The sequence below is a fragment of the Pseudorca crassidens genome, chromosome 13 (assembly GCF_039906515.1).
Source record: "Pseudorca crassidens isolate mPseCra1 chromosome 13, mPseCra1.hap1, whole genome shotgun sequence".
Classification (NCBI taxonomy): Eukaryota; Metazoa; Chordata; class Mammalia; order Artiodactyla; family Delphinidae; genus Pseudorca; species Pseudorca crassidens.
Window position 1 is genome coordinate 43390560 of NC_090308.1, and position 11941 is coordinate 43402500.

Below are 11941 nucleotides of genomic sequence, written 5' to 3' on the forward strand. Positions count from 1 at the left end.
TCTGTTTTGTCTAGGCTAATAAGTGGTTGGCAAATCATTAAAGTTATCAAGTCGTCACAGTAAGTATCATCCTGAACCTTAAAAAAAAAGGCAATAGTGCACCTTCCAAGATTTTTTGTGTGAAAAATGGTAAATAAGCCCAAGTGCATACTCATAAACATATTTCCTATACAGTCAGTGTAGGTTTTGGTAATTGAAACACCATATATTGATTTTTGTCCCTCACTTAAAATACTGTTTTCAGTGGAAAACTGTTCTCTATGCCCCATAATAGTTTACTTATATATTTATGTTAACTATGTCCCACCTTGGGCTGATTCTTTTATTTAATGAGCTTAAGATAGACTTTTGGAAGAATTAATCATTGGATATTCTTTAAGTACTACTTAAATTGTTTTCCTACAACAGTGTGGTGCTCTATAAAGAAAGAAAAACAAAAAAGTTATGACAGATATAAAGTCTAGAAACATGATATCAGACATCACAATGTCAATTACCAGTAATGTTTTGCTTTTCAGCAGCTATTACATGAAGGTTTGGGAGATACATACTTCCGCATTCTCTCTAGCAGAGAGAACAATGAATGCTGCAAGGTCTCCATAAATGAATCACTGAATATTTTTAGCCATCTAAACAAAGATTTGACATAAATGCCCCCAAATTACTGATTTGAATTAGAGATTGTTAATTAAACATACAGTTAAAACAGACTTGCTGACTCTTGGTGCAATATTTATTTGCAAGCTCTATTTGCTGAAGTATAATTTTTCTAGACCTGGAGAACTTTAAGTATTAGAGAGCTAAGTTTTCTTTTGCATGTTTTATACCTATCTTAGTCCTAAATTCCCTATACAATGTTCATTTTACCTTTTCAATTCAGTGATTAATTTCTGCCTTGTCCACCATCTGTTTCAAGCATATCTCTTTGTCCTGTTCTGGATATAATCAGAAAATCATTTTTGTTGGTTTACTATCAGCTTTAGTCTAACCAGTAGTACTCATTTTTCTAGTAGGCTGATGCTACTCGTTTGTTACAGATTAACATGGTTTCTGTTCTGTTTAGTCTAATAAAATTAGACTCAGTTAACATTGTCTAGGATTCACGTACCACCCGATCGGTTAACTCATAAAGCCCTGCTCCATTTCTTTGCATTGCCTTTTTGTTTTTCTTCCTCAATTCTAGACCCAAATTATTCTTAAATCAGACCTCCAAACCAGTTAAAGAGTTTCTCTCATCCTTTTCACCAAAGAAGTATTACCATTTTGGTCTGCTTGGGCCATTATTGCCCTATGATTAATAGTGGCATACTTCATAATTTCCCTGGCATCCTCTTCTATTTTTCTGGGTATTCAGCTCAGGCCAGACACCCACAAAATCTTCTCTGCCCTTCCTTACCAGGCCCCCTACTCCTCCACATCACTCCTCCTGCTGCTTTTGCTTCTGCTTTACCTCCAGTTGACTCACGTTTCCTTACATCAGTTTTCATCATTAAAAACAAACCCCCCATAAATGACCGATATTCCTAATCATTGAGTTCCCAGTCTCATAGAGTCACAATTTAAGCCTTCGATACCCAATTTTGCATCAGATATGCATTCCCTGGCTTGACAATCTGAAGAGATCTGAGGTGACAGTAGGTACTTCCATGTTTGTTCTTATGTTACCTTCATAATCCTGACAGTTTTACTGTCCCCTTTTAAACAGTTGAGAAAATAGGCTCAGAAAGTTGAACTAAATTGCCTAAGATGCAAATCACAAATTGTGCTTTCAAGCTAGGGTACCTTCCACTGTATCACAGCCATCTGTACTAAATTTGGCATAACCCTATTTATATGGGTATTCAATTGAAGGTTATTCTTAACCCATTCATGATGGTCTTTGAAGGGTTTTTTTAAAAATCACTTATTTAAATTAATACAGAATTCCATAGTTACAGATTAAAATACTCCTGAAGTTACATATGTAATCATGATGTTTGCTGCCAGATAAAATTAGCAGTTTGTTCCCTTCACTGAAGGGAGTAAATGTACAAAAAGGACTTTTATTTATTAGAATTTTTTTTTAATTGTATATTTTATTTTATTGTACTTAATTTCTGCTGTACAGCAAAGTGATTCAGTTATGCATGTACATTCTTTCTAAAAATTCTTTTCCATTATAGTTTATCACAGGATATTGAATATAGTTTCCTGTGCTATACAGTAGGACCTTATTGTTAATCCATCCTATATATATAATAGTTTACATCTGCTAACCCCAACTCCCACTCTACCCCTCCAACACAGCTCCACCCCTTGTCAACCGCAGGTCTGTTCTCTATGTCTGTGAGTCTGTTTCTGTTTTGTAGATAAGTTCATTTGTGTCATATTTTAGATTCCACATATAAGTGATAATCATATGGTAGTTGTCTTTCTCTTGATTTACTTCACTTAGTATGATAATCTCTAGTTGCACGCATGTTGCTGCAAATGGCATTATTTCATTGTTTCTTATGGCTGAGTAGTATTCCATTGTATATGTATACACCTAATCTCCTTTATCCATTCATCTGTCAATGGACATTTAGGTTATTTCCATGTCTTGGCTATTGTAAATAGTGTTGCTGTGAACATAGGGGTGTATGTATCTTTTTGAATTATAGTTTTGTCCAGATATGTATCCAGGAGTGGGATTGCTGGATCATATGGTAATTCTATTTTTAGTTTTTTTGAGGAACCTCCATACTGTTTTCCATAGTGGCTGCACAAACTTACATGCCCACCAACAGTGTAGGAAGGTTCCCTTTTCTCCACACTCCAGCATTTGTTTGTAAACTTTTTAATGATGGCCATTCTGACCGGTGTGAGATGATACCTCATTGTAGTTTTGCTCTGCATTTCTCTAATAATTACCGCCATTGAGAGTTTTTTCACGTGCCTGTTGGCCATCTGCATGTCTTCTTTGGAGACATGTCTATTTAGTTCTGCTGCCCCTTTTTTTTTTTTTGCGGTACGCGGGCCTCTCACTGTTGTGGCCTCTCCCGTTGCGGAGCACAGGCTCTAGATGCGCAGGCTCTGCGGCCATGGCTCACGGGCCCAGCCGCTCCGCGGCATGTGGGATCTTCCCGGACCGGGGCACGAACCCGTGTCCCCTGCATCGGCAGGCGGACTCTCAACCACTGCGCCACCAGGGAAGCCCCAGCTCCTGTAGTTTTGTGTGGAGTCTTTAGGGTTTCCTATATATAGTATTATGTCATCTGCATGTAATGACAGTTTTACCTTTTCCCTACCAATCTGAATACCTTTTATTTCTTTTTCTTGTCTGACTACTGGTGCTAGGACTTCCAATAATATGTTGAATAGAAGTGATGAGAGTGGGCATCCTTGTCTTGTTCCAGCTTTTAGTGGGAAGGCTTTCACCTTTTCACCATTGAGTATTATATTGGCTGTGGGTTTGTCATAAATAGCTTTTATTATGTTGAGATATTTTCCCTCTATACCCACTTTGGTAAGAGTTTTTATCATGAGTGGATGTTGAATTTTATCAAAAGCTTTTTCTGCATCTATTGAGATGATCATGTAGTTTTTGTCTTTTCTTTTGTTGATCTGGTGTATCACATTGATTGATTTGCGTATGTTGAACCATCCTTGTGACCCTGGGATGAATCCAACTTGGTCGTGGTGTAGGATCCTTTTTCTGTGTTGTTTGATTTGGTATGCTAATATTTTGTTGAGAATTTTTGCATCTATATTCTTCAAAGATATTGGCCTGTAATTTTCTTTTTTGGTAGTGTCTTTGTCTTATTTTGGTATCAGGACGATGGTGGCTTCATAGGCCTGTATGCTAATATTAAATTTAAGTCCTCTGTCCGTTAACACAATTTTCCTGCTTTCTTATTTCATGTAACTTTATTAAAGAATATACAGCTTTTCTTCTCTAATATTCTCTTTTAAATTTTAAATATACCATTTTTGATGATTATTTTTACTCTTCATATACAATTAGAAACACTTTTTAGAAACAAATAAAAAATTTTTAAAGTCTAATTACAGTCCAACAGAAGCACTGACTGACTCTGCTAGAAAAGTGGGAGGAAACTTGGATATAAACTCTTAACCATCTTTTTCACAAGATGGAAAAGACTAAGGTCAGGTTAGGTGGTAACTTGTTCAGATTTCTTTGGTAGCTGCTGGTAAAAGTAGGACTAGAACTTCTGACTTGAGTGAATTTTTTTGACTCTTCAGTGGCCAAAAAAATGCAATTAACTTCTTACCTTGGAGTTCGCATTTTTCATATTAACAAGAGCAGTTTATAAGCATTTAAAGATGTATTATTCTTTGCCATTGACAAAATAAACATGCATAAGGAAAAAGAGCTTTATTTTTAAAAGAAATCAAATGTCTACTGAAAGTTTACATGAAACAGCATCTTTCACTTAAGCCCTAAGCTTGATTATGTATGCTCTTTATTATATTCCAATAAGATTTTGGAATTCAATTTCAAAGACAATCACATTTATTAGTAGATATTGAAGAAAGCTACTGACTTTGAGGAAAAAAAATCAGTAACCGTTTACTGATCCCCACAATATATTTGGGATTATCTGAGCACTTAAAAATTTAACAAAATACTTAACTTCATTGCATCCATCAATACGTTAAATTCTCTGCTACAATCCAAGTAAAATGATGGTGACCAGTGTTTTCTGATATGTCCATGATGGACAGGGTAAAATTACAGCATAAAGAGTAGCCAAGACTTTATATTGTAAACATTATCTGGGTCCAAACATCTTGCAGCAAACAGCTACTAATATGACTATACATTAGCACATCGAACACAATAATCCTGGATTGTAGTATAACTATAAAACCTCTTAAAGCAATTTTTCTCAACCTCTCTTTTCATTATCACCCCCCCCCCGCCCTAGGAGAAAAATATTTAATAAATTTAACTTTAAATTACATTTCTCCCTAATGAGAGAAATTAATACTAAGGAATAAGATTTTATTGAGTAGGGTTGAGATATGGAGGACCATTATCCATTGCGTTATACTAAGATTTTTTTCACCCCAAGAACCGATTTTTGCCCCACTGAGAATACAAGCCTTAGAGTGAAGTAAACAGCCTTTAACATTATTAGGGAGGAAAAAAACCCTAATGGGTAACATTGGAGGCTGAAATAGTTGGCTTCTCTATCATCCCTGTCCCATTATGGCTGTGTAGTCTCAGAAGACATCATGTCTACTTCCTTGCTTTGGTAACCACAAAAATAGCATAGTTAAAATAATTTAATCTTACTAGACTTGGTGTTCTGAACTTTAAGTTGAAACAACAGGTGTAGATCAGTTGTTCTCAATTCTGGCTGCATTTTCCTGGGGCATATTAAAGACATCAATGCTCATCTGTATCCCCAGACCAATTAAACCAATGTCTGGAGGTTATGGTCTAGTCAATGGTTCTTGAACTTTAGTGTGAACCACACTGTAATTAAGCACAGATTGCTGGGTCCCATTCCCAGAGTTTCTGATTCTGTATGTCTGGGATGGGGCCTGTAAATTTGCATTTCTATCAAGTTTGCAGGTGCTGCTACACTAGTGGTTTGGGGAACACACTTTGAGAACCACTGGTCTAGGCAAATGTGTAAATATGCATGTGTATGTATGTATATCCCCAGGTGATTCTAATCTCAGAACTGCTAGTATAGAAAATATTAGTAAGATTCTTTTCAGTTCTAAGATATTGAGATTTTAACATAATGAGAGTTGTTGGGTATCAAGATGATCTCTATAGAAAGGAGACCTATGGAAAAACATACCAATTTCTTGGTCACTTCATTAAGAATTTGTTTCTATAAAGCATTTTACAGTAGTTTTTGAAAATTAACATTTTTACAGTACATTTGCTATACATATAGTTCTTCACTTCATTTTTCAGTAAACATAGTTTATTTGGTTGTCAGTTTCCCATCATTTGATAAGACCAATGGAGGGTTTGGATAATAGCCTGCTGTTTTTGAATTGTTTGAAGAGAAACTTGTAAATTTGTAGTCCAGGGGTAATTCTGGGGAAAAAAAAAAGATTCTGCAGATTTCAAAAGAACTTTCATAAATATAAACAAATCGAAATTTGATAGTCATTGATAATAAAACATTTTTAGTTTCATAATTTTAATATTTCTTTTGTCACCTGGATAGGTTGCATGATGTAACTGGTAAATGAGAACTAATAATCTTCATAGCCCTTAGTAATAGTTACTAAGAATAATCTTTGAATGCTTAGCTAAATAAGAATTCTAATATGCACAATATGGCAACTTTTTCCATATGATAAGCATCACACACACACACACACGCACACACACAAACACACAGCCACAAGAGGGGGGAGAGAACATAAAATTCATACTTTATTGATGGTGGGACGCTGTGACATCTTCAATATAAGTATCTCAAAAGCTAGCCTTCAGATATTTTCTTCCCAAGCCTCTTCAAAGAACCATTACCAGAAATATTACAAGTGAAACGTTATATGTCATGTAATGATAGTCATTACACATGCAGATAGTGGGTAGTCATCCTTATTTCACAAATTTCACAAGTAAAACAGTAGTACTCAGTATTTTGAAAATGATACTAACATAAAAATTATACTTTATATTAAATGCCAGTAAGAGTTATTAAGACCCAAATAGTTAATCCTTATGAGGAGAAAACTAGTGCTAAAGATTGGGCAGAAGGAACACTGCCTTTCTGAGGCCAGAGAAAGCTAAGATTACTATAAACAGAAAAACATTCGTATTAGTGAATTTCACTGGTCTTCACTGCTTCAAATTAGCTGGAGCATATTTTGAGCCACTAAAAAGGCTCATTAAAAGGCATTGGAAAGTACATTGATAAAAACTGAGTTTCTAAAATAGTGCATCTGAGGTCCTGGATTTCTTATAAGCCACAAAAATGATACAGGCTGTGAGCTGACCCAGCCACCTCTTTCTCTGTATTTCCTACACACTTCCTAAAGTAAATGTTTTAAAAGCTGTTATAAGGTTAAAATGATTACATTATCAAAATGCTTATAAACCAACCATCATGGTAATGTATATTGCAAACTTTTATAACATCTATAAAAATACCTCCTAAGCATTTAAATGTCAATGAGAGAACCACATCTAACAGAATATTGACGAATAAAGAAACATTACATGAATACAAAAAAGGGGGAATATCAGGTTTGTTTTTCATTTCCTATCTCATTTAAAACAAAAATTTTATTCTCTCTCCCAGGTAGCAGAAAAAGTCTACTAAGGTTAAGAAATCTGGGTATGGAATAGCCCAACTGAGATCAGATTACTATTGTGTTTAAACAAGTACATCCAGATTGGGGATTCAACAAGAGGGAGACATTTGCATGTCTTAGAAAAGTCACTGTTGGGTGCATTTTGGAAGAAAAGAGAATGGTAGACAAAGAACCAAATTCTTGTTTACCACAATGATGTTCTGTTAAACTCTGTGTACTAAATACACCATAATATCAACCACATTATCTAATAATTAAATGAAGAGAACCAAAATGAACAAATATTCTTAAACAGTAAGTTCAATGTAAAACAACACATAGAGAAACAGAACTACTCTCGGGACTTTTTTAAAGATACTGGCAGGATAACATTTATATAAAGATCCTATCTTCAACATGTCTAAAGCCATGACCATCACACCATTTTTCTTTCAGCCGTTTTTCTTACTTGGGGGTCAATTACACAGTACTATCCAAATTTACTGAATATGTTACTGAAATAATAAATTTCAAATTCTGTGTGAGATATAATTTCCTTATGAGAATGTGATCGTAAGCAATGAGTGCTAAGTTAAAGAGAGACTAACACTTTGCTTTTTGAGGCAATGTCTTGGACATCAAAATCGACAAATCAAATATAACTTACCAACCCTCTAACTCTCCCCCCCACCCCAAATCGACTCCTTTAGCTTTGTTTGACTACTGGTGAGTCCAAGTATTTTGTCCTAAGAGAAGTTAGAAGACAAAGGCTCTGCCAAATTCTTTTTCAGGGTGCTGAGGAAGAAAGCTTTTGGAAAGTGAAAATGGGAGCCACAGATGTTATTACTGCTTCCTTAAGGAGAAGTGATTACCCCAGAAGACAGGGGATTATTTTCCCATTTTTTGAGAAATATTTAAATCCTGGAATAATGGAGAGTCACTTTTCCTTGGCTTTTTTACTATTTCACAACTATATCCCACTGAACAGTTTCTATCCAGGTACTTTAGAATAATTCAGTGACTTCTATAATCACACAACCCTACTCTCTCACTATAAATTTGAGTCACTTTGAAGGAAAGAAAGAGTGAAATATAAAAAATTGAAAATAATAGTTTAGTCCTGGGCCAGTCCCTCCCTTCAAGTTACAGGGTCCATTTCTTTAATAGGAAAATTGTATGTGAAAGGAAGAAATATATTCTTTAATTTTATGTGTGTAAGCATGGAACAAAATGAAAAAAAAATCAATCTTTTGAAACTGGTGAGAATGAGATATTATTTCAGTGAGTAAGATATATTGACATACTGGATTTGTATAATGGCATAGAGGATGGACCTTTTGGAAGGTCACACATATCTTAGGGTCATCATCATCCTACCAATAAATATCAGATAAATATCTTACTTTACTTTCTCTCATATCCACCCTGTGAGGGTGGTATACCCAGTTTAAGGAAGAAGAATCTGAGGTTCAAAAAAAAGTGGACTTCCACTTCTGAATTGGAGCTGAGACAACTAGAAAAGCTGGATAAAATAAAAACATCAGAGTGAAGTTATTGGAGAGTTGAAGAGGCAACTAAGACCCGAGGACAAACACTTCCTGGGAAGTAACAAGCAGCAGTGAAGTGAGCCAACATTCTGCCACAGCTTTCCCCTTTAGGCACCAGAATTCTGGCTGGGGGCGGGGCAGAGGCAGTTACTAGCAGCAGAAAAACCAGAAGAGATTTTGGCAGTCTTGAAGGGCTACAGACACAAAAAGTGAGGGGCTGGAACCTGCTATAAACAAAGGGGTGGAGAACCGGATTCTAGACTCAAGCCCTTCAAGGGAACTTCAGGAAACTAAGAAGCAAGCAGAAACATACCCCTCTAAAGCACAGTAGATTTTTCAGCAGTCTCTTGGTATTGAGAAAACAGGGAGGGATTAAATTCTGACCTGAGAGAAGAGAGGGTGAATACCTCGGACTTTCAGTGATACTATTTCTGAAACCAGAATTTTTTTATTATGAAGTGATTCTCTTTCAGTTAAGGGATTTTTTTTCCTTCACATTAATAGAGCTAACTCTAACTTTCTTTTGGTTACCATTAACATGGTATTGTCTCTTTCTATCTTGATATTCAAACTTTCTGCATCCATTTCTCCCCATTTTTCTCTCCATTTTTTTTGGGGGGGGTTTTAAAATTATGTTACATAATTAGTTCGGTACATGTATCATTACAGTGCTTTTGGTAGTTATCTTAGAGATTACGAGATGCATTTTTGACTTAATATCTAACATACTCTCATCCTTTGCCATATAATAAAGGATGTTAGAACACATTTAACTCCAGCTGTCCCATTTTGTGATTTATACGCCATTGGTGCTATATGTCCTAAAATTCTTTATTTAAACCCCATAGGATTTTAAAAAATTGTTTCTAACTGTAAATATTCATTTTAATTTATTCATACATCCTTTTGTTGCTGTATATTCACTTCTTTCATCTCCAGTCTTCCAAGAGGGATCATTCTCACTTTTGCATGAAGAACAAGACCCTTTAGTATTTTCTATATTGTGCAGGTCTTCTAGAGATACATTTTCTCCATTTTTGTCTGTCTAAAAATATTTTTCTTTTATTCTTTAATGATATCTTTACTTGGTATAGAATTTCATCAATACTGACAAGCATTTTCTTTCAGCAATTTAAAGATATCATTCTACTGTCTTTTGGCTTCTTTTGTTTCTGGGAAGAGTCAGATGTCAGATGTCTAACACTCTTATGAAGTACTCCTTTGAAATCAATCTGTCTTCATTCTCTGACTGCTTTTAATATTTCTTAGTTATCTGGTCTTTAGCAGTTAACGTTGGGATTTCCCTTTATGTATTGTGTTTCAGTTCTTTGGGCTACTTAAACATTTGGCTTATTTTCTTTCATCATTTTTGGAAAGCTTGTTGTAGCTATTGCTTTTGGCCTATTCTCTCATCTCCTAAGTTTCTAATTATAGGAATCTTATTCCTTCTCATTATATCTCCTGTGTCTCTTAGTCCCTTTCCGTATCTTCCATGCTTTTTTCTCTTCAGGCTTCATTGTGGCTATTTTCTTTTGGCTTATTTTCCAGCGTACTAATTCACTTTTCCTGTGTCTAATCTTCTGTTAAACCCATCCATTAAGTTCTTAATTTTTACTTTTTAATATTTCAATTTTAGAATTTCCACTTTTTACTAGTTTTTATATAGCTACCAAATTTCTCATTCCTTTCTTTTCTGTACTTGAACTTGGTTATTTCTGTTAGTGTAGTCTCGTACCCTTGTGTGCCTGGTTATTTTTCATTATGTGCTGAACCTTGTATTGTTTTTTGAAATAATTTGAGTCCTAGAATGATATCTTTCTCAAAAGACGACAGTCATTAATTCTTACCAGGTGTCTTGGGGCACTACCAATCTAGAATCTCCTCAATCCAGTTTTAGGGATTCAGCTGATTTAAAGCTGAGCTTCAATTCCTGTGAATGCCTATTTCTAATTCATCCTTCAGAGTCTCAACAGAGATTGAGAGAGTCCACCAGGCCCACCCCTTCTTTGGCAGGCCCTACCTTCTACTTTCTACCCCTGTAGGTTCATGAAACTACAAAAAGGCCACTCACTTCTTTGAGTGCCTTCTCCTGAGTTAGCAAACAAGGGGAAAATAGCCCCCAAAGTCAGGTTCACCTTACTTGGCTTCCTTAGCATCCTGTCCTGGTAACTCTTCCCTAGCTTTCTCCTATGACTCCAGACAGACTTAAAAAAAAAAAAAAAAAAGTACAGCATTTGTAGTTGGCTCCAGTGGACAGGCAGGTCTTAATTACCTAAACTGCCATATCTAGGTGTTACCCAAGAAAAATCTATAAATGCCATGGGAAAATTTTCTTCTTTTAAAGAAAAGAATTCTAGGGCTTCCCTGGTGGCGCAGTGGTTAAGAATCCACCTGCCAATGCAGGAGACATGGTTTCGAGCCCTGGTCCGGGAAGATCCCACATGCCGTGAAGCAACTAAGCCCATGTGCCATAACTACTGAGCCTGCGCTCTAGAGCCTGCAAGCCACAACTACTGAGCCCGTGTGCCGCAACTACTGAAGCTCGCGTGCCTAGAGCCGGTGCTCCACAACAGGAGAAGCCACTGCAATGAGAAGCCCGTGCATCACAACGAAGAGTAGCCCCCAGTCGCCACAACTAGAGAAAAGAACGTGCGCGGCAACAAAGACCCAACACAGCCAAAAAAAATAAAGTAAAATAAATTCATTAAAAAAATAAATAAAATTAAAAAAAGAAAGAAAAGAATTCTAGTACTTCAGGTCATTACTGTCCAGCAGCAGGTAAAGCTTTATAAGTATTATCCGCCTTACCTGCTATTGCTTCAATACTTGGAATTGCAATAGTGCTGTAAGTGCTGATTCTCTTACAAGACCATGTATAAATCAAGGAATCTTCTGTATTTTCCAGTCTGGAAACTGAATCAATAAAAAAAGAGCCCCATTTTTTAGATAATCTATTTAGAGGCTTTGCCTTCAGTCCCTGAAACAAGAAATAGAATAACGAAACTGTGATTAATTAGTGTTCAACCTCATTATAAGTTTTTTCCACCAGTAAGTAAATCAAAATAGAACAACTGTGTGGAACAACAATTTCAGTTGTTTAACTTTAACCAGACTATATACTATATAAAAAGTAAAACAAA

General features: G+C 35.7%; 1 protein-coding gene across 4 annotated transcripts in view; it reads right to left on the minus strand.

The window, feature by feature from the left end:
* Nucleotides 1–4342: 4342 nt before the first annotated feature.
* The window catches only part of NT5DC1 (5'-nucleotidase domain containing 1), a 120196-nt gene continuing 112597 nt past the window's right edge, over nucleotides 4343–11941 (minus strand). For 2 of the 4 annotated variants that reach the window (XM_067702303.1, XM_067702302.1), the window contains exons 11-12: nucleotides 11610–11778; nucleotides 4343–6043 (exon numbers count right to left, since the gene is read on the minus strand). In XM_067702303.1, coding sequence (XP_067558404.1) covers nucleotides 5928–6043; nucleotides 11610–11778 — 285 coding nt within the window. In that variant the 3' untranslated portion in view covers nucleotides 4343–5927. Of the gene's footprint in view, nucleotides 6044–6375; nucleotides 8063–11609; nucleotides 11779–11941 lie in introns of those variants that run through there. The other 2 variants (XM_067702304.1, XM_067702305.1) reach the window with 2 other exon arrangements.